The 24,155-nt window shown below is 34.2% G+C and overlaps 2 protein-coding genes across 3 annotated transcripts; both read right to left on the reverse strand.

The window, feature by feature from the left end:
• Nucleotides 1–494: 494 nt before the first annotated feature.
• Nucleotides 495–1,785, reverse strand: LOC117160281 (uncharacterized). The gene is made up of 3 exons (XM_033340939.2): nt 1,510–1,785; nt 894–1,127; nt 495–819 (listed from the first exon to the last, which is right to left on the reverse strand). The coding sequence occupies exons 1-3, from the start codon at nt 1,669–1,671 to the stop codon at nt 646–648; spliced, it is 570 nt and encodes a 189-aa protein (XP_033196830.1). The 5' UTR covers nt 1,672–1,785; the 3' UTR covers nt 495–645.
• Nucleotides 1,786–3,312: 1,527 nt separating this feature from the next.
• Nucleotides 3,313–12,271, reverse strand: ort (glycine receptor ora transientless). 2 transcript variants are annotated; one of them, XM_033340938.2, is made up of 9 exons: nt 11,686–12,271; nt 10,206–10,350; nt 9,864–9,946; nt 9,564–9,707; nt 9,302–9,384; nt 8,590–8,724; nt 8,233–8,333; nt 7,548–7,862; nt 3,313–6,556 (listed from the first exon to the last, which is right to left on the reverse strand). In XM_033340938.2, the coding sequence occupies exons 1-9, from the start codon at nt 11,778–11,780 to the stop codon at nt 6,404–6,406; spliced, it is 1,254 nt and encodes a 417-aa protein (XP_033196829.1). In that variant the 5' UTR covers nt 11,781–12,271; the 3' UTR covers nt 3,313–6,403. The 2 variants fall into 2 exon arrangements, with proteins under 2 accessions (XP_033196829.1, XP_033196828.1); XM_033340937.2 differs by having other exon boundaries at nt 3,313–6,589.
• Between the last annotated feature and the right edge of the window lie 11,884 nt (nt 12,272–24,155).

Below are 24,155 nucleotides of genomic sequence, written 5' to 3' on the forward strand. Positions count from 1 at the left end.
TGCAAATAGTATTGATAAATCTTTAGTATCTACTGCCCAAGGTTATATAAAGGTTATATAATAAATTGTTTAAAATTGTATCTTTTTAATCTGCCATATTTTGAAATATCGACTAATTTTGTTTTAAGTTCAAAATGGAACAAGAATACAATGACCTTTATAACAGAAGTGCAGTAATGAAGTAGAACTCGTACACGCGAAATGTGACAAACGAATGTGATCATCGAAAAGGAAGGAAGAGTAGTGTGGGCTGTGTTATCACTATAACGTATCCCGGTTATGATAGTAACGTACGATTGTCTCCTCATTCTTGCCATTTCTCTTTTACATGTCTTCCCTATTCTTTTTTTTTTAACTAACACACCGACACAGAATCAACGACTAATAAAATCACCCATACATTCGATAATTAATTTTTAAAAGAATTCCCTGAAATATTTATAATTGATATAATAATTCTTTGAAAACTGTTCAAACGTACAAATAACATTCAATAATAATAAAATTATTATTTTAATTGGCACTAAAACAAATGTAACATCTTTATTTTGTAAAATAAAAATTAAATTTTGTTTGTGTTATACATTTTTTTAATAATCATACAAAATATAACAAAAACATTAATGTGTAAAAAATATAATTTTATTACAACTTGGATTCATTAGTAGATTCATTAGGAGATTCATTAATAGATTCATTAAGTAGTAGGTCTATATAGGCATTTGCTATCAAATCTTCATGTTTTATACCTAATTTAGACATTAAGTCCTGAGCAATCTTCTCACCACTTTCTATATCCTGTTCATCAGTCAAGACTACCTAAAATAATGACACTACTATATTATTTTACAGGTGCAAATGTGTAATGATCCATTCCTTGTGGTTCTACGAACCTCTAATTCCAAAAAAGTTCCTAAACCTTCAACATCATCAATATGTACACGAGTTTGACCAATCATATACAATTTTCTAGTCTTTTTTACAATGCCTAGACGACCATTTGATGCACTTAAAATATTTCCAACATGACTACAAGCAAATTTGTTTAGGGTTACTTTTTCATAATCGCAAAGCTTTGGACCAAACTTATTAGATCTTCTGTAGTAAATTAATTCTCCTGAATCATCCTATGTGAGAAAAATATTTATCTTATTACATAATTAGATGATTGTTAAGATCAATAGTAGTAGTTATCCTCTCATATTTTACTGTGTCATTGAAAGCATCGTCATTGCTTTTTGACCTGTTTTATCTTTTGCATCTGGTTCTAATATATATTTCTATCGAATTGATAATTACTGTTACATGAAGAGGGAAGGAAATAGAAACAGGAATTAAAAAATGTATAACTATTTATTCTCTAAAACCTTGTATAATAAACACTGTTATTTATATGTATATAGTTTATATATATATATACATATATATATACATATATATACATATATATATGTATATAGAAAAATAAGAAAGTAACAATCCTATGTAAAAACGTAATTAATTTCTTACTTGGAATTTTCGTAATTTTAATCTTCCTCCTTCCTTGACTTTAAAAAAAATATCATACTGTTTCATGACTTTCACGATACTGTTCTGCTTTGTTAATTGTACAACTCGAGAAATCTTAAGGTCTGGATCATCAATTTTTGCTTTTATTTCAATATTACGCATTGTTAATGATTTATAATAATAATTATTGTATTTTGATATAAATCACTCACGAATACTGGTTTTGTATACTACTTTTGTACTCGATACTTAAACTACCATAGACGAAGCATAAGATAGATCTATCATTTAACAGCTCAACACGTACATTGCGTCACATGATTCAAAGACTAGCCAAACTGTTACCATTTTCGTATCACTTCCAACATTACCGATCTAACGCAGAGTAAGTTTAATTTATCACAGAAAAGATATATTTTTTATATAAATGACATAAAACGATATTCATTTTACCAATTTCAGTGGTAGGATATATACATATATATGATTATCTATATAAATATAATTATATATATATAATATAAATAATATATATGTAATTTATTAAACGTAAATTTGTTATATGGTCGGTGTTTTGGTTTCCATGATATTAAATTGTACGAGATGCTAGATCTATGCAGTACATCGTCTATGATTAAAACCTAACCAATATCTCTCTACCAACATAAACTTAGCTAAACAATTTGAAGATTTGAATCAAGACGAGATAAAATATGAATTTAAGTTTGAAAATTTAAAAATTTGAGTGGGAGTTTGTAATCAACGTATTAACCTTCTCCTTCTGACTTCTAAACATTTAATCCGAAATAGAATAAATGAATCGCATCGCTGTAAATGGAATAAACTAAACTAAATGAACTAATTAACAAAATCAAACACATACCAAATTAAGGTAAAAGCAAAATAGTAAAAGAAAATAGAAAAGTAAAGAATTCAACAACCACAAAATTGATACAGTTATCATTATCAATTTAATATGTTATAGGCGACGTTATTCTTATATTAAATATTATGTAATATACAATGATGCGCTTGAAAATGATTTTGCTCTAAAGGAAACGTAATGTTAAAGCAATCTTTTACGTTTGCTAATAGACCTTATTGTTTCTTTCTTTCCGCTTAGATCAGCGGACGAACTCCTTTTAAATTCAATAATTGTATGTATTATGGGTATTAGTTTAAAACTTTTTTATTTTTTTCGTACCTTTAAAAAACTAGCAAATAATTAATAGCATAATATATATAGATTGATTGGATCTCTATATTCTACAATAGGTTGTTTGAAGTTTTGGTTAAAATTTTATTTCATTCAAAGTGCGAAAACAATCGTATTAACGTCCTTAATTTTTTATCGAAAGTATGTTATCGTTAAAATAAATATCGTATCGAGAAAACTAAAACATCGATTTTAATCGATCATGGTGAGTATTCAAAACGATATCATATATCGTTTTTATCAATCAGTTTTTTAATGAAATGAAATAGTAGTAATATTAAATTAAAAATGGTAGAAATTACCGCAGCGTATATTGTTTTTTCTTAAATATAGAACAGGGATGTCTATTTGCGCGTCACCTTTTAACTCTTTGAGGTGGCCGTGTTTTAGTGAGAGATAAAAGAGCGGAAAAAATGCTCAACAGCAACGCAATTTTTAATATTTAGGACATCCCTCAACGTATTTTAAACGTAGAATAAATAATGAACTTTTGTTCGAGTTCAAATATAGTAACGGTAATCCGATAATCGCAAAAAAATTGAAAAATTAATAAAACAAATATATTTAAATAAAAATTGATTCGTAAATTTTTTCGTAATTCGAATTATGAGATTTTTTATTTTTATGTTTACATTTTTCCGAATTTGTTACGCGTTATAAGTTTAAATAAATGAATGCATCTTGAATGTTTCTCAACCTATTGGTTTTAACAGTATTACACATACTATCAATCATAAGTTCGATACCACCTCTTAAGGAATTAGTTTACAGAAATTTTAACAATTCACGCGCAGATCTATCTGTTACTTAAAGAAGAAAAATTCTTCCTACTTCTATTAAAACGACCACTTTTAACTGTGTAATTTCTAATCTACATGCACTTCAAACGTACCTGTCTTTGAATTCTAGTGCATTATTATTATGTGTCTCATTGCTCAAAATAATAATTAAATCGAATTAAACTATACTGCATATATACACTGCATGCAGGTAAACAATAATTACTTGTGATTTGTAAATATAGCTGTTTACTTACTATCCTTCAAATTGTAATACTGAAAAAGATAGTGTTAATCCTATATTACCAATATGTATAATTAACTTATATTTAGATTAATTTTATATTTTCCAGGGCCCCCTCCGCAACGCGCATGGTACGACCATCGTGGGTTTTAGTCGGTAAGTCCGACATTACCACGCGGTCCATGAGGAGTTCCCCGCGTAAAAAAAAGTTGATTTTATATTTATGATGTACTATTTGCGTGTGTGTACAACTAAAACAAGAACTTTAAGAAAAACCATGAAATGTCTGAAATATTAAGAAATATAATATACACTTTAGAAAATATAAAAACTTTTATGATAATAGGTAAAGGTGGTAATCGGAAATAAAACTTATGATCCATAGTATAGATAAACAGTAAAAAATTCAAATATAGAGCTGCATAAAGTTTATAACAGTCAGAAATAAATTTGGGCACCCCTTGTACGAAAGACCAAAAAGAGAAAATCAGTATGACACATTTACGAGTAAACGTCATCATATTTCGGCCGGAGTCGTAAATATAGTATTGTACCAGTTTTCTCAAACGAAACAAGTGTTCTGCTACGTCTATTTGCTGTACAAGTGCGTTCAACGCATAGCGTTAATTAAAAGTCTTCGAACCAGAGTTATGTAAAAATCCGTAAATACTGGAGATTTGAATTAGGTTAAATAACGTACTAGAAATCCATAATTCTACAATTTTTCGACATTTATAACATAACTGATTCGAATCTTTCTATTCGAAACGTTTGATTTAAGTCCATTTTACGTTACGTTTCATTCAATGTTTCCCGTATTTTTGTGAACGTTTTTAGTACTGCATTCTCTTCTCTTTCTCCTTCTTCTGTTTAATATCATGACTACATTATACATATATATATATATAATATATATTTATATTTATATTATATATAAATATAAATAATAATTTATATTAATTATTGTAATTTATATTTATATTATATATAAATATAAATATATATATTATATTGTATATCTAGATTATTTATGTATATAGATATGTATCTATAAATGTAGACTATATATATATATATATAGTCTACATTTTTTATTCATTCGTGCCACCGCGATAAAATTTCGCTAAGAAAGATTTAGAGTTTAGAATTTTATTCTATAACAATTTTGATATTTTTTCATCGAAGTTTCTGAAACGACATGTATTTCACTTAAATTCCGTATTTTGCAATTACTTTGATATCTTAGCACTGTGACATATGCGGTAAACATGTTACAAATAATCTCGGAAGCAAAAGTTTCAAAAATTACAACGAGACGATCAAGCTTTCTCGGAACAAGGATATTCATTACAGAAACGTTTTAGCTGTAAAGATATGAGAATAATCTTGAGTAATATCTTCTCGTATTTGATAATCATCGTTAATAAACGGAAAGACAGCGAGCAGAATGTAACGATCTTGTTACAACACCTGTCCACTGTTAATTTACTAGTTAGTTTAATTAGATTTACGTTAACAATTGTACAGTTATCAATTATTAACAATTAATTCAGCGACATTTATCACCAATGATTAGGTTCTTACAACAAAACACGTGTTATCTTTTAACAATAGTATAGTTATAAATTTAAAACAATTTAATAGTAGATTCTCGAATATTTTAATATGCTTTCTCAATATTTCACTTTTTGTAATCTAATGTGAGACGATTGTGAAATTATTGAACAGGTCAAACGGTGCATTCAAACAGTTCCATATTCCACTTATCATGAACGAATATATATGCAAATTCTTCGATACAGTCATACAGCCTTTAATATTCACTCAGACGCATCGATCACCGTTGACTACTGTTTCACGTATCTTTTTTCTCTTTTTTTCTTCTCCTTTCGTTCGCTCGTAATGAAAAGGATAAAACAGCGTATTAATCGATGCCTTTAAAAGAATACAATTAACGATCGCTTATTTTCTCGTATCACTTTTCTGCTGTTATTTTGTTCTCATTTTCCTTTGAGTTACGATTCGATAAATGAACGCACAGTTTATATTTGTAATCAATGGATTTTATTATACGAAGTATATATCACGTGTATTCATTAAGTAGAGTGGGTTGAAAATAACGGTGCAATGGAGAAGAAAGTCAATTTTTGTCCACAAAGAAAGAGTTAAGTTTGATACTTTTTACTTCCATTCAAACATAAACTCTATAAAATTATATATACAAGACCTCGACAATTTTTCCGATTTTTAGATTTTTCAAAATACTTTGAGCAACGTTCCTTTTTTATAAGAAGAGAACGCTTTTGTTTATTGCTTCTACACGTTCTTCTTCATTGTACCAAGATTCTTCCATCTACTCTATGCAACTTGAAACCCTCGATCTCTACCACTGTTCTATCAATTAGGGCAACGACCTGAACAAAAACAAGCATATCAATGAAGATTCACTTTCAGAATCGACTTTCGATCTGTAACACTTTCTCAATCAAAACATTGTATTCGGCCGTATCCTTGAAGAATATAGCTACGATCAGAATTCGTTTCAGTATCTTCTTCCAGCGTCGTCTCTTCCTTTTCGTCTGATATCTCGTTTTTCAACATCGACGTTTCCGTTTCTATTTGTTCGAGCTCGTTGCAATCGGTTTCCACGATAGCTTAAATGTACTCGGCGAACATTATCCAGTAAGTTACATTTAATACGGCGAATAAGAAAGGGAAGAAGACACGCGAGACTCGATCGATGTTGAGGGCACGCATTCGCGCCCTTTGGGCAGGTGTAGGGCCTGGCGGTGGACCGGTTGTCGATTTCTGCGATCGGCCGGATAACAATATTGTGTTCTCCTGCGTGATAACGATCGCAACTTGAACTGCCGCTGTGCAGACAACGCTTCTGTGCCTCGGAGCCGCGGAGAGATGAACGCGTGGTCGATGACGCGGTGAAATAATTTTCGTACCTTCTATAGAGGAGTCTTCTAATTTCTTTCTCTTCTTTCTCTTCTTCACCGCGCCAATAAATGTTGGGCTAAGTTAACTTCAATATACTTGAAAACTCCCTAGAGTTCAAGAGTGATAGGAACTTTCTCCGTTTCACGGACAGCACGACTTTCTTTGTTTTACGAACAGCCATTTTGAGAGACGCTCATTTCCCAAACAGACGGTCAGAGAGCAATATCAGAGATAGACAAAACCATAGAAGAAAGAGTAATTATTCAAAACATTAAGGATTGATGGAGAAAGATCGGTAGCTCAGGACGTTGAAAATCGATTCTCGATTTTCAGACATCAGAATCGATCACCTGAATTACCACGTGATTAACGATCTTACATACTTTTTTTTCAAAGTTGCAGATGTTAACATAAAATTGCTCTAATATCTCTTTCGTAAAAGCACGATGAAGTAAAAAATATCATTGTATCTACATTTTATGATTCTTAAAGAAGATGACTGTGTTTTAGCTATCGATTTGAATCAAAGTTTATTCAATTTCAAAGTTTTTGCAAAGTAACAAGCTTCTTCAAATAATTGTAAAAACTACTTACGTTAGAATTATCTTTAAAAATATCCAACAACTATCTGTCTGGGATATTATTTAAGACACGATAAAAAGGTATCAACATTTGTTGTAAAAGATGATACGATGGACGTAAAACGTTATAAATTTGGATAAATCAACTTTCTTTAAGCCAATCATACTTTCTACGCAATTTTCAGAAACGCAAACGATAGAACGAACTTTTATCCTCTTTCTCCGAGGCACAGAAGCTGTCTGAGTCATTTAGATGTTCATCCAGGCGTTACCTTAGTAGCGATGTCGAAAATTTTATCGAGCTTTGCGGCATCGGTGCCGCTGGAAGATGGCGGCTGAGGCGGGGACGCTGGTTTCGGAGGCGTATCCGAGTCGCCGAGGACGATGTTGACCAAACAATACTCCATCAACGCCATGAACACGAAGACCGTGCAAACCGACATGAACGCATCCACGGCCTTTAGGTACGAAACAGGAGGCAAAGAAGCTTGACTCTTCGCGTGTTGCGTCGAAAGGGTCAGCAAGGAAGTTACACCTAGCGTTACCCTGGCTGGCGCCGCTTCCGGTTTTATCCAAAAGGAAACCCACTACGCAAGATATAAGTAACTGATTTCGAAACAAAGGTAACGTTATAAATGTTACAAAATTAATAGGAAAAGTATTAAAATAAATGATAAATTGTCCTCATAAGAGTTAGAAGTTAAATGAAGTATAATTAAGATCGGATCAAAAGTTTGAAATATGAAGAAAGAGATTATATCTTTAAGAAACAGATCGATTAGTCTATATTTAAATACGACAAAGTAAGATTGCAGGATTGTAGAAATGAAATAAAAGTCAGATTAATCATTATAGAAAAAATATCTAGGATGTTAATAATTTTAAAAGCATAGTGTGTTCTATGATAACAGAAAAACAAGACATCTTTTATTATCCGTATTTCAACTTCGGACTTACCGACATGATAACGATTAGACAGGTAGGAACGTAAGTATGAAACAAGTAATAGCCAAGTCTACGTTTCAAGACGAACACTACCTCGAGGCAAGTGAAGTTACCTGAACATTAAAAAGTTTCAATTAATTCTATTAATTCATCTACGCTCGACTCTGAACCTTTCTTAATAACGCGAAGACACGCCAAACATCAACATTTATTCACGAACAACACGATTCACACGAAAGTCACTTTCAAGCGAAACTGTTTCTTGGTTGACGTTCCTCTTCGATTTCGATTTAAAACAGTTAATTAGGAAGGAAAAGAGCGTTCTTTCTTCCATGGCTAAAAACGACATCGACACGAAGCGTCACTTACCAGTAGAGTAGACTTGCGTGCAGTCGGCCGTGTAATTCTTAACCAGTTGCAGCTGTGGCAGCTCAATGTTTTCATCGACGACGAGTGGCACGTCAGGATCCCATTGGAAGATCATTTCATCCGTCGTGTGCGATACTGTTGACCGAGTTGTTTTGTCCTTGTGAAATGGCACGGCATTCACTCCGTAAAATTAAAGGAATATTCATGCAGGTCTACGGTACCGTTCCGAAATGAAACACGATTGTCCGATCTCCTTTGACTCAACTCGATTGTCGCTAATATTGGACGTCTTTCGAGGACTTTTTTACACTATATCAGCGACACCGCATTTTCTATCGATATCTATCGATCATTTTCCATGTTTGCTTCAAAGACGTGACTATGTTTTAAGGAATCGTGATGAATTGGATGGAAAATTGGAACGCGGATAAAAATGTATTATCGAAAAGTGGAGATAAAGTAGACTGTGTGATAATAATAGAAGGAAATCGTAAAAAGTCCTGAAAATTGTGTATGGAAGAAACTGTAATGAATTAAATGGTAAGATTAGAGCAAAGATGATGAAGACCAATCGTTATGAAGTGAGGATAAAATAAAGTGTATGGTAACGATGGAAGATATAAGAGGAAGTTGCGCTAACATTCTATTTTACTACAGATAAAATATAAAGTGAAGGATTTAGAAGTTGATATAGAGGGAAAGTGTCACTCACAGCTTTCCATTTGTAATTTACACTCTTGCGTGTCGTGAGGATAGATCAGGAAGTTCATGGCACAGGATAACTTCAGCGTTAATCTAAAACATCGTACAAAAATTTTGTTTCTTTAATGAAGAAAAAGAAGAGACAGAGGTGAGAAATAAAAGCTTTCTAATCAAGAGCTAAAACAAATTATGCTACTATTACTACCATTGTAAAAGTAGAATAAAAATGATCGACAATAGTATTGAGAATCTTGGAGCTTTTGTTTTCTTACTTGACCATGTATAAAATAGTCTTGTCTTTGTACAACCATAAGTAATGATTCGGTATAGTCATCGTTTGAAAAGTCACCGATTTGGCATTCTTGAAGAACGAATCCGGCCGCCACATATTCTTCAACCAATCGACTTCCAGCAATCTTGAACGATACATTTGATCATTTTTCACGTATATTTATAAAGCACAAAAAAAAAATAGTATAAAGAACACTATGCCTAAAAATATTTTCCTTTAACTGGAATTTTCGACTAAGAAAACAATATTTTTTAAATTAAATCATGATAATTCCACATACCTGTATTCAGATGTCATATTTTCTGGCAACCGTAGTCTGTTATCTTTCCAAGTTTGAGCGAAGAATATATCAGCTGCATAAGTCTGCAAAAGTAAATCACGAAAATCGACATATCAAAGTTTAATATCAATTACCCATTAAAGTTTAAGTACTCTAATTTCTTTTGTGAAACAGAATATAGCATTTACGATTAAAGTAAACATTTTGAAATCATTTCGGCGATGTAAAAATTAATCTCTTTGAACTTGAAATCATATCCATGTTAAGGCCATAAGCAGTGTAAGAACGATATAATGGTTAATGAATTTAAAAAAGCCTTTTAATTTAAAAATTGCATCTTACCATTGAATTCTCATCTATGGAATCAAGACCCATAACAGTAACATGGAAATAAACGATAGTCGCCTGTCCATCTTTCTTTGGCGGTCGCATTTTATCGTACAGTTTAGGATCTTCCGGCAGCAGATCGAAGAACTCCAAACTCCTCCTGAAATTTCGGGTCGCAATTTCAAAAAAGTTCAGACATTTTGTTAATCGAATCATATAATCTATGTATAAATTTCCACATAAACATTTTGTGTTAATAGTAATCCATAAATCAGAATTATCCTCATATCTTGTTAGCACTAAAATTTTATAACGAAACAAAATCTTAAGCGATTTTTCTCGGATTCACTTTCAGAAATTTGTTTCACAAGCGTTTCACTATTTTCTAACTTGCAGTTTTCTAACGTCGCGAAAGAAAAATGAGATTTCACTGTATGTTTCAATGTTTCTTAACACACTGTGTACGAAACACACGAAGCGAAAAATTACGACTGAAATTCATAAAAGCTCAGAACTGCTTCTCCACACTCTCTAGTGTTCGTTTATTATGCATCGTTGATTATCTTTTTACCGTTTTTAACACTTTGCTTTGCGACACTTTAATATCATACACATATTTGCACAACTACTTGGAACTATCGTAGGTATTATCAAATTATTTTGACATGAACAACAGTTTTATTACACGATACACACTGCGCTTTATCAACTTCACTGCAATTTTGTTTAATACTTTAAACTTTTACTTCCGAATTTCTTCGAAAGTATCTCAAATTCTTCGTGGTGATTTCATCGGGTTTGGAATCCTTTGCTTGCGGTGTTCTGAAGATTTCATATACCGACTAAATATAATATTTTATTTAAATTTGAAAAAACATGTAGATGCCTACATTAATAATTTTTACGTATGTATTATTGCTATTTTTTCATTGGAAAATGAATAATTGAGAACATGATATAACTAAAGGAAAATTCATTAGAAGTAATCAAAAAATATCTACATGTTACAATTTCCTGAATATTATTCTGAATATGAAAAAATTGATATTTTGCTAGCAAACAAAAAGCATTACAATTTTGTTCCAGATTGTTTATCGAAAAAAACCTTATTAGAACTAAAATTTTACTCAAGGAAATAACAAAAATTTCCACTTAGAAAACCAAGAAACTCTAAGACACGGAAAAAATATAACTGCAAAAACAACGGTATTCGGTATAGTTATTGCATCTTTGCGTCAGAGAATCCTACATTCGTGGGGAATATTTCTTACCAACAATAAATTTCCTACGAACAAATTACTCGTAAAACAAGAAAATTCTACAATTACGTCCCTTCAACGAGATATATCGTTAAGATGTTGGAATTCCCGACAATGTTGCTACAAAGATATAAACCGAAGGAGAGGATCTGGCCTTGCGGAAGAGCTTAAGATGGCCGGCAATGTCGATTGTAAAAGCGGAAGAGGAAGAGGCCATCTACGGAGAAGAATCTTACTGAGCGTCTGCGGTGCGTCCGAGCAGGAGAAGAAGCACGATCGAGAAAAGGATTGCGGAAACCATGCTGCCTCCATGCGTCTCATCCATCGACATTCTTCGTCGATCAGCTCTCAGCGCATCTTCCTTGTGGCAGAAGCGGAACGAACCAACAGCGAAGCGGAAAACAGCGAAAAAGGGTTCCGGACAGGAGAGACGACAGACGAACAACGAGGAAGAAGGCGAGACGGAAGAGAAAGGAGAAAAGAACGTTGTTTGCGGCAGCCCCTGGCTTGAAGACAAGGCGGTTCTCAGTTGGTGACAGTGACTGCGATTCCTTTGCTTCTTTCTTCTCTCTTCCCCCGACCGCTATTCCCCGAATCGCGAGGACGTACAACCGTCGACTGACTTCTTCAAACGACTTTGCCGAAGCTGCAGAATCCTCATCGTTGCTTCGTAGAGAGGCAGAGGTGGAGGTGGATGCTCGATGGTAGCGCGGTGGTGGTAGCGATGGAGGTGGTGGACCAGCAAGTACCACCGGAGGTACATCCCAATATACCTCGCCGCCACCCCGCCGTTTCTTCCTCTTAACTCGATACAGAGGGATGAAGAAAGGGGAAAGAAGGGGTAACTCTCTCTCGCGAGCTTGGTGACGTGTACAGAAAACGAAGACAGGGGTTGGAAAGGGTCGAGAAAGAGAGAGTACCGCGCGAGGACCGACGTGTTGAAAGAAGTGGTGGTAATCCCCGGTGGGTCCCTAAAGCGTTACGAGATGGTTCCGACGACACGAATTTACTCCAATGCGGCATGTCCGTGACATCCTCCGCTTTAGATAGGTGCCGTAATCGCGCACAACTCGCAACACACTCCACCACCGCATGCTAATTGCCACGATGAATACTACGAGGTAAGAATAACGCACCGATGAATAAGGGACCATGCGGAATTCGCACGTGTTTCGTTCGCCCGCATCGCGTCGTTACATCATGATGTCATTACGTATTTTTCTTCTCAGTAGACTTGTTTCCTGGAATTTTAAAGAGCACTTGGGATTTAATGCTGTTTACAGAAATTATTAAGCCGTTGATAGAATAGCACAAATTAATTTCTCACACTCACTTTCTATTCTATTCTCTGTTCACAAGAACATCATACTTAAAAGCAACACGACAGAGGTGTCAGTGGAACAGTTAAATTGTTTTTCATTGCCGGAGATTCATTAGCAGAATTCATTCCGCACGATGAAAACGTGTCTATTCGCTAGGTTTAGAATACTCCACGGAGAAGCGCGTAACGAGTGGTGAAGAACAGAATATCAAGCACAGCTTTCTTTGATGTGGTTGCAACCTAAGGACGTGTACATGCCAAAACCACCCTTCGTTTTCTTACGTTTTCTGATAAGATCTCTAAGACGAAGAAGGGTTAGGAAGAAAACGTTTAATGTAATTAACGAAAAATAATTTTTATTTGATATTTTGAAATTTCATATACAAAATATCACCAAAACGAACCAAATATATTAGAAATATTATAAAACCATTGAAATACTCAATCTTCGAATTGCAAAGAAGATTTAACTACGACACATATTTTTTTTTTTTTAAATAAAAAGGTAATTACAGAATTCGTTCAAAGGCCAAGATCGTGAATTTTGCTTGATGCATACATGCATTCTTAATCTCAAAATAATTAGAAAAAGACAGATTTCCATAATTGATACTTCGAACTCTCCAAAACGACTGCTACGCGATCATCAAAAATCAAAGATCTGATAATCGACAGAACGAACCCAATGAAAAATTGAAAGACCAATCGAAATTACGATGAAAACACGGGCAGGAAGAAGAAGAGAAGAGTGGAGAGGAAGCACGTCATCGTTGACGAGAGGAAGAGAAAGCAGAAGAATCGAGGTGGAAAGGAAAGGAATGGGTCCTGCAATCTCTCCTCTCGCTCTCGCCACCCTCCTTAAGGGTGACTCTCAGAGACGTTAACTACCGTGCTATTTGAAGACATTGTCGTCGACCAACGGGACATGCCGCTCGATATATCGATCCTCGAAAATTGTGCCGCGAATAGAATGCTACGTGTTCGCGTCGCTCGTACATCGTGAAGTGGTCGCTCTTCGAGAAGATATATAGACACGCATGAGCACTCTCGCGCGCGCACACGTACACATGTTCACTCACTTTCCCGAAATTATGTATACAATCCCGTCTATAGTCACCGGACACTTACGAACCTTAAATATAAACTTTCCTAAATCAGACTTATCATAGAATATTCAAAGTATAATATATTTTCGTTTTTCCTATAATACACAGGCTTAATGAGTTTCAACGTCATTTAATAATTGAGGGATTCGGAAGAAAAGTAATACAACTGAGGAAATCCGTAGTTTAAGAAAGAAGTTAAATAATTAACTTCCTAAAAAGTATTACGGACACTAACATATACAAGGTGGTTGGTAACTGATGGTACAAGCGAAAAGGGGGTGATTCTACGCGAAAAAAGAAGTCGAAAATATAGAATAAAAATTTTTTTTTAATTTTTTTTTTTTTAATTTTTCCATCGAGACAACGATCTACAGTGAGATCCGTTATAACGAAACGTGATAAAGTGCACGCGTACCGAGCAAAAATTCAAAGTCGATTTTCTCGAAAACAGAGCCTCAAACGAAAAATTTTTATTCTATATTTTCGACTTCTTTTTTCGCGTAGAATCACCCCCTTTCCGCTTGTACCACCAGTTACCAACCACCCTGTATATAAGTGCGTGGTCTTTACGACACCTGCTGTGAAATATATTTTCATAACGATGTCTCTATTGGTCGTTAACAATGAGATTTAGAAATTTATTGGAAGCCTGAAGTATTAACAATAGAGTATTACCTTTTAGAATCCTCTTGTGTAAAAGATAAAATAGGAAGCGGGAAATATTAAGTGACGAGAAAGAGATAGGTGTCGAAACTCGAGGAGATAGAGCCACCTGCGGTATATCTCACTATAGAAATGCACTTCTCTGCAGGGGTGGCACGACATCAAAAGTGGCCCCGATCGTTATCAATGATTCCCAGAAACTTTGCATTGTTATCAATAGCCTAAAGCACGCTCGTCGTTGTCCCTATCCCGAAGTCATCACTTTATGTTCACCTTTTTAAGAACAAGGTCGTTATTTTTCCTACACAACATTCAAAAAGTGCATCTATTCTGCCTTTTATATGAAACGTTTGAAACATAATAGTTTTAAAATAAGGGAGGAGGGAGATATTATTTCTATCGAAAGACTGTTATTTAGAGTAGAGAATTTAGTATGCATATTAGAAGTAATTGGAACCACCGATGTAAAATACACTTATTCATCAGCGATACATCTCCGTATTTCCGGAAATGTTTTTCATTCGAAGTATTAAATCGTTCTTATTTTTCAGCTTATAGTCAAATAATCATTACATATAACTATTCTCATTAAACGAATGATACTGATATTATCATTAACAGCGGAGGATAATCAAGATCAATGTTCTACCTTAAAATGACACTTCTTTACCACGTGACACGTGAGGAAGAAGCTGTGTTCGCTCTCATTAGTATATACCACCACAATTAACGACATAAGTTTCCTCAGAAATCCTGATACTCTTCGTCTACGTGAAATCGTAATTCACGTTACGATAATGTTTACGAAAATTCCTCCCGATCGAATTTTGTTGATTTACGTATACGTACATTTAATAGGGTAATGTGTAACGTCCATCTTTAAAAATGAATTATTTAATTTTGATGTAATAAAGCGTTATAGGTGTTTTCAACAATGTACGAAGAATTTTTCGTATTTCTTCATGTATAAAACTTTTCTTTCATTTTAGGAACACGAAACAGCTAAAAAGATAAAGGGAGAAAGAAGTTTTATGAAGATCATAAGATCATTGATCTTTTTATAAATGCCAGGGATCCCACAGTTTATTAAAATTATTAATTAAAAGATTACAAACAAATTGTGAACATCCAAAATTAAACACTTTAAGAGAAATTTGATCAAAGAATGTGTACAAAACATGAAATCGCAAAGAAAAGTAGAAATTTAGTATCGTCGTATAATTAATGAATAATACTTAGTCAGGGCGAGTATATTTACTTCTACCTTGACCTCGTGACATTACCTTGAAAATGATAAGAACGAATTCCTTTTCCCTTCACTGATTCTAAGTCGTAGTATCGACCAGCCTCTTTGAAAGACGCGTTTCCACAATGCCTTTCTAATTGTTGAGTGCTGTATGCGATATGGCAACACATTGGCGCAGACGTTGCTACGTCTGGATTCCTTTGAGAATGAAAATTATCAAGAAAAATAAAAAATTCAATGTTGCTTCTACATCCGGATAGTACGATAAATATCTCTTGAAATCGGTACCTTTGTCTTTAAAGATGAGTTTGCATTCTTCCTCCAAAGAGAAACACTGACATTGATTTGATTATCATTTGATTATATGATATTGATTATAGGATTTGCTTTAGTTGTGTCTTTTATATTACATTCGAAACTTAAAACATATTCGGCCATTAGTGTTAGTAATCTCAAAAAAATAAATTTTATTTGTTGGAAATATTTTACTTTGTTTCCGGTTGTGTGGTAGTGTTTCTTTAACATTTAACATTGAGGACCAACGTTAAAACAAGGTTTTATTTGTAAATTCTAAAGTAAATTTCACAGAATATGTTAATAACATCATCGCTTTTGTTTTCACTTTTCAATCTATGGTATTGATAAGTATGATTTATATATGATTCGTAAAGAGCAATGAAATGCACCGCACTTTCGAACTCCCCATAAATGTATAAACATCCTAATTACTGTATTAAAGAATATAAACAACCAACTGAATAGCAGCCAGATGTACATGTATTCCCAAAGAGATACTTCCTTTTTGTATATCTTGAAAAACTCCCTTATTTCGCTAGAATAAAGCCGATATTGATCGATATTCTTAGGTCTACGGCAATACAATGACAAACATACATGACACATGCCAAAATCAGATATATATTTCGATGCGTCTGGTGACGTCATTTTTCGTAGTACTGACGTCGATACTGCAGCTGGCTGTCGTTAGAAAGGAAAGAGCCGAGAAATGGATTGCTGAAGGAGCGATTCGAGTGGTTCACGGCATTCGGCTATTCCCAGTGGTGTTGCAGGCCCAATGACCTGATTGTCGAGGTAAAAAGAAGCTGCTCTCGATGGTTCGTTACCACGAACCGCCCCTCTCCGTCCCCCGACAGCAGGATCATGTCTGCGGCATTTCCACCAGTAAAAAGTGTCTCGCCGTCTATTGCCACCACTTTCGAATTCATTTTTTCTATTCCTTCGAGACCATTCCATTCGTGTAACTCGCTCACCACTTCTAACAAATTGAGTCGACGAGCATGAATTGAAAATCTTGCACGATACTCGATGATACATGAATAAGGCAGCTTGGATGATTGATTACAGGATATGTGTAACGTTTCAGAAGCACGATACAGCTTTCTTCGGTAGGTGATTTTGTGTCATTGAAAAATACAATGGAATAGTTTGTAAAGTATTATCCTTAAATTTCAGTTTATGAGTATGATAAAATTTTAAGAGTGGGTGTAATCTTGGTTCTGATTTTCGGGAAAATTTCTTACCATGGAAAAGAGAAATGTTATCCGACGCAAATTATTCTTGAAATCTGAATTCTCTTAGCTAGAAGTATTACGGGGACTATTGTTGAAGTAATTACTTCAAGAAAAAGTCTACACTTTTTCTTTTGTATATCCGCGACCTGGAGATCGCTGTTACAAAGAAAATAGAATTTAGTGAAACAAAAAATTCGAAATAAGGAGAAGTCCATATTATTGTACCCTTGAATATAAATTTTATTTTGGCTTACAAGGTCTAGAAACAAAAGAGCTATAAATAGATTTCTGTTGCTGTTTCTTGTAGCCTTCAGCTAGAGCTACAAGATTAACTTTTTGGTAATGTCCTTTTTGCTATAAATATGATATCATAGTTTCTTCTATTGTATTGTAACACTGTAAGAGTGAGGATCTGGATCAGCATACACTATACCTGTACCTATACCTATACTTATACCTATACTTATTTCAATATATTTTCTATTACAAATTCATCCACTCGTTCCTCTATCAGTCAACCTCAACAAGGATTATCTCAAACTTTCAAGCTCATTCTCATATATGAGCTATTAGGAAGCAACTTTGATTAACTTTGTTAATTGAAAAGTATAAAAAAGTCATATTTCTACGGTTTAATACGTCAAAGATAGCAACTTTATCGTTTCTTCCGCATGCTGTTAAACACTTTTTCTTTTGGTGGAGGTTTCCCGATAAGAGGAAGCGATTATCGGAACAAGATCATCCTATTATCGAATTTAAAGATCTATATTTGACTCGCTCGAGGATGAACGCGGGGATGAACGTTTAAAAAATCGAACTCGTTTCAAGTGGCAGAGGTGTTGCCAGCTTCTCTTCGATCACCAACGGCGAAGCATTTACGTCAAAGACTGTATGACGTCACCCAATGAGCTAGAATGTCAGCTAAAAACGTTAAATGTTTAATATATTTTTTTTCTGCAAATAAAAGTCATTTGTCTTCGAAGAAAGGAAAGATCGGTATTGAAATGTTTTGCGTTCTAAAACCTTTCCTTTACAGAGAAAACATAGAGCTGCCCTTTTATATTGGTCGTTTTTGATCTTACTACAAAGAATTACTAAGAATTTCGCATCAAGGGAACGTTGAATAATATCTTCCAAATATCAAGATGTAGAACAAATTTTAAGATTACACGTACTCTATTCCCTCGAATGATGATTACAAGTATAATTGCCCTAATTATTTTCACAATTAGAAATTTTTCATTTTATGGTGGCAAATGATAATACTTACCAAAGTAAACATAAATTTCATTCTACCACAGTTTTCCTATTTTCATTTATATTGAAAGTTATACCTTGCATCTCCTTATAGAAATATATTTTCTATAAAATTTTATAAATTAGACATTATCTGTCTTCTAAACGTAGAATGGCAGGTTCTTACAAAGTAATCGCATGAAAAAAGTGTCTGTAAAACCAATGATATCTATCGATTATTAAAATCAATAGTTTAAATAGATCAATAGATCAATAATCAAAAGATCAATAGATTTATATTAAAATCAATCACACTTTGAGAAATACCTGCTCATAAGACATTGTAACTGTGACACGTACCTCTAATTATAAGAAAAAGACTCACAGAACGAGAATACCATAACATCTGCTATCTCCGAAAATATAAAGTTTGTCTTCACCTATAAATAGACAACTGGTACTTAGTGGATTAAGCATCGTGTTTTCAGCTATCCGATCAATAGATCTCTTACGTAATTCATTCTGTTTTCACGATCGTACCATTTTTCTCTTTTAATTATGCACTGCTCAAGTATATCAACTGCGTTGTAATTAATAAATCAAGTATCATTGGGGTCTCTTTAATTGTCACTCTTTGAATTAACAAGGATCAATTTCGTAATATTTCCCTGAAATATTAAGGCATGATCTTCTCATTCTACGGTCGAAGTTCGATCTTGAGGAAAGTAATGAATACATATCCTAACATCTCACGAACGCGAAATCGCTTCTGTCAGTCGACAGCATAAAATGAATATGTATATATTTCTTCGTGTAGGACGTACGTTTTCGTAGTATATTTATATAACTTCATTTCATCTTTATATCAAAGGTAATATCTCAAAATCTGCCAAATGTTTAGAGATTACACGATGTCGATGAACGAAACAATGACCATTATTATATCAGAAGGAGCTTTCTCCTTTTAATCAATTAAAGTTTGATCGAATTGGTGAACAATAATCCAGATGAATATTTATAGATGAATGGACAAATTATCACAAGGTAAACACCGAGGTAGCAGTGCCTCGTTCGTGTTCCGTTAGATCTAACAACAATACTACGGACGCAGTTCATACCGAAATTAAGCCTCGAGTATGAAAATTGAACGATCATTGAAATAACGATTGACATGTAACGTCGCCCAGAAGCCAGGAATCCTGCCGACCTCAGGATATGCATATTACACCTGGTCATGCGATAGCAGTGAGAATAGACAGTAGCCGGATTCCCACCCGTGAGATATATGAATCATAGTGAGAAGGTAAAGATCCCAGTCCTTTAGTCGGTAAGTCAGTCTGTATTTTTCTATTGAAGTGTAACTTCGCCTTGTGAATAAAGTATACGAACGGGCTATTGTTCATTCTCCTTTTTTTTATATTATATATATTACCTCGTCATTTATTACGTGACAGACACAACGACGATCAAAAAGGCGATCATTGATGTAACGACGATCGATCGATGTTACGATATTTAACGAAGCAAATATTATCGATGAACGTTGACACATAGCATGGTCAAAGAAGATTAGGGAGAATGGGTTGGAAGATCCTGCGGTCGAGTGTAAGTACACGATGACACACGTCGTGCCATCGGTAGTGTTTTTGCGATGTCAGCTGAGGTACTCTTGGCCAAGGCACATTGAGAAGTACGGTCGGATGTGGAGGAACACCGGTCGGGCTTAGCTTGCCGTTGGAGAAGCGTTTCGAGGCAGCTGGAGACGATGCACGATAAGCACGCCCGTTCCTCTTTCTTCTGACCTCACGCCGTTTTTCATCCCCCTCCCTCACCCCGCCCAGCCGAAACTCTACCCCGCCGACCGCCTGTCTATTATTTTCGACCGATTGCCAATTGTCGTGCAACTGCCGACGTAGCTGCTCCTGCTGGAGAATTCTGGTTCGCCGGAGAGTAAGGTAACAGGACTCCTGGAACTATCGTTGCCACTCGATCCTCCAATTTTCGCTTTTCGTCGCTCAACATTCTATCTTTTTTCCTCTCTCTCTCTCTCTCTCTCTCTCTCTCTCTTTGATTTCATTCAGTGACGTACCTGAAGTGGATTTTAGAAGAGACAGATCTATACAGTGGCTATAAAAAGTACCTTTTCACCATTATATTTTTCATATATTCTAGCATTTACATACTAATTGTTTAAACCGTCTACCAAATTTCGTATCGATAGTACTCTTATGACTACAAAAATTTATGCATTACGAAAGTATACAGAACTCGATAAAAAATAATGCTTCATGAAAGAAACGTATATGTAAATACTTTTTGTAGCTACTGCATTTTTAAGAGAATAGGTCTTCCGATGATGGTATACGGGTACAATTATTAGGCGTGTGATAGAGATAACGTTATGAGATTGCATGGTTGATACAAAGTATCGTAATCGCTTTGTTTCGTTCTATGTGTAATATGTTGAATATGCTGTTGATTTGTTCCCTATGGATTGCTTTGCGACTATATCTCAATCTTTATACAGAACATGCTCTCTTTGTCAAAATTAAGGTACTATAAGTAATTGTTGACACTGAAATACAAGACTGATCGTGGTAATTTACTAGAGAATTATGACATACCAATTATCGGAACTACTTAAAGGAAAACATTTCGGAGAAAAGCAATAATTGATCGACGATCGAATTAATAATCGGCGATGGCCGATGACGCGCAAGATCACCCCGTTTTCTCGAGATTTCGAGGTCGATCACGTCCTCGTCCCAGAAACCCAGGGATGAGGATGCACTCTCCGTTTATCCCACGGAAAACGGCATACTCGGCTACTTGAATTAATTATTTCGGTGCGTCAAACATTTGACATTTTTTTAAGTGCTTATGCTTGTGAGCTTACATAATCAACAGAAACAATCTCGTAATAGTGATTCAACTTTTTCTATCATAATCTGTCTGTGCTTAAATCTTTCAAGTTTGTTGGTTATGCTACCATTTTTCATTTATTTTATTTTCGGTTTAAGCATATCAAAATATATTTTTGTCAAACTTATATTTCACAATGAAATAGTAAATGTCCTATCAATCATGCAAAACGATAAAAATGATAACAATCGAGATCACGCGTTAAATTTTTTTAACCATTTTTTATTACCTGTAACTATGTTCTCGGGTGTCTTCGCGATATAAGCTTCCTGAAAAGACGTGTTTCAAAAATGGAAAGTTCGTGCTTATCGTAAGTTCGGTAAAGAAAAAAGAAATGCTTGATAATAGTAAATGCTTTAATACATACTTATCTTAAATAAAGTATTCGTATCTGAAATTGAACGAGAGCACTTAGTGTGAAGACCTGGAAATAGTGACACGAAATAAACAGACAATAAAAGTCCAAGCACACGACAACCCTGTTCAGCCTTAAGGATTTATAAAACACAATTTGCGCGCAATACAATCAGTTCATCCGACAAATTTATCGTGAAATTTCGATAATATTAACATCTAGAAAAAATAACAGAAATAAAAAGAATTCGCACTTCCTTCTTTCCTGTCTTCATTTTTAACCATTTTTAACACGATTCGATTTAGACTCGATCTTCCGAATATGCTTGTACAATTAGGAAAAAGATTGATGAATTCGTAAAAATTGTCCTCGTACAAATAGTCTCACGTGTTTGATTAAGCAGCCTACCCGTCTCTGAAACGAAATTACGAATGTTTGTCCGTAACATCCATTCTTCTTCCACTATTTCTGTCTCATTGCAACGAACTATCTCAGTTCGTTATACCGAAAGATAAATATTTCCACGAACATCGAGTGTGATTGTGTCTTACGCAATTGTACCATTAAAAAAGTGTACGTGACCCTTCCAGATTTGAAAAACCTGATCAACATCGATACGATGATCGAGGGAATATCGTTCAAAAATTCCAGCATAATTGCGAGTGTTTATATATTTATAGGAAATTTAAAGATAAAAAAATACACACAATATACAAAAATGTATAAAATATTCAAAGTAAGGTATTCGTTATGATATAATAACTTCTTTATGATATTACTTTCCATTTCTTTAGTTACGTTCGTGTATTATATAAACATTTGCCCTCTAATAGTTAGATAAATGAAATTCTCCTTGTGTATAATGGACACAGTATGAAATTTATACTGAAAAGCAAACAAAAGATAACAGTACAATAGGTTACTATACGTATGATAGTCTGATGGTCCGATCTACCGAACAAATCTCAGGTGAAGATTCATGTCTGGAAGAATCGATAGACAAAATTATAACTTGCAGCGATGGTGCTAACAAACATTTATATTATCATACAAAGAAATGCGTATATTGTATTCTTAAATGTGTAAAACCAAAAAATTGACCGTCCAAGTGAAGATCCCCGTTTTCTTCTTGACTTTATCTTTGTACTCTGCAAGCGTATTACTATTATTAATTTGGTAACTCGTGTGTATTGAACGCTTCCTCCAAACATCGACATTCGTACCACCAAAAGACATGGAAATGCACGTTGATTTTAAACGACTCAAAATCTTAATTTTTGCTTCAAGTATTTAAAGACGTTGATTTACAAGGGGAGGCAATTCGTCGATTGGTAGTACGAAAGATAAAAGCATACAGTGAATCTATTGAATTTCATACATACACATATCTGCTTGAGATTTAATTCCTGTGACTTACGACACACTGAATCGAAGTATTCGCTTAATAAACTTACTTTATCACGGCACAGCGTTATAAATGATCGTTAGCATTACGTTTGTGGAAACACAGAAATATCGATTACCTCGTGATATACAGTATGGACCGAATGTATAATGGAATAAGAAAGAAGGAATGTTTTTGATAAAATCTATTGAATATGGTAATATTTGAGGAAAATTATCTCCCAAAATCGTAAGCTAAGTTGAATTTTTGTTAAATTTCAAAGTCTAGAAATCAATTCTATAAACAGTACTATTATCGACAGGAAGATTTTCTTTCGTTTTTCACGAGAGACACGATCTTATCCTTTCGACTCTATTGCCGTTTCTCAGTCCATTCTGTATAGCTTTTCTGAAACTTCCAATAAATTTCTACTAAACACAAAATATTTGTCGATCGTTGGCACTTTTTAGAGGTAACATTAAAGAAATGCGGAATGGAATCAAGCCAAGAAACGCATACCATTTTCTTTGCAACCTCTCGAAATGCAATCCGTCGATAAAAATTAAATGTGAAAATCGCTAAAAAAGAAAGGTGAACGGAACATGTATTAAATTTCGAAGAAATCATTGGTGGACATGCTACGGCAAAATAGCTGTTCATCATTCTCTTCATCGGATAAAAGCCACGCTGCAAGCGAAGTCGAGAAGCATTCGAGAATTTCAAGCTCGTTCCTTCATGCGCTTATATGCCACTAAGAAAAGTCCGACAATATTCGAACAAACGGATAAGTTAGAACAAAAACGTTGAACAAAATACGAGGAATATTCAAACACATTCCGTTTTGTTTCGCTAAAACGTCAATGCTTAAAACCTTCGTTCGTTAACACAAGTCGCAAAAATCCTCGCGATCTCACGTAAAAGTTTTATAAAAATAATTATTG

This window comes from Bombus vancouverensis, chromosome 6 (assembly GCF_051014615.1).
Source record: "Bombus vancouverensis nearcticus chromosome 6, iyBomVanc1_principal, whole genome shotgun sequence".
NCBI lineage: Eukaryota > Metazoa > Arthropoda > Insecta > Hymenoptera > Apidae > Bombus > Bombus vancouverensis.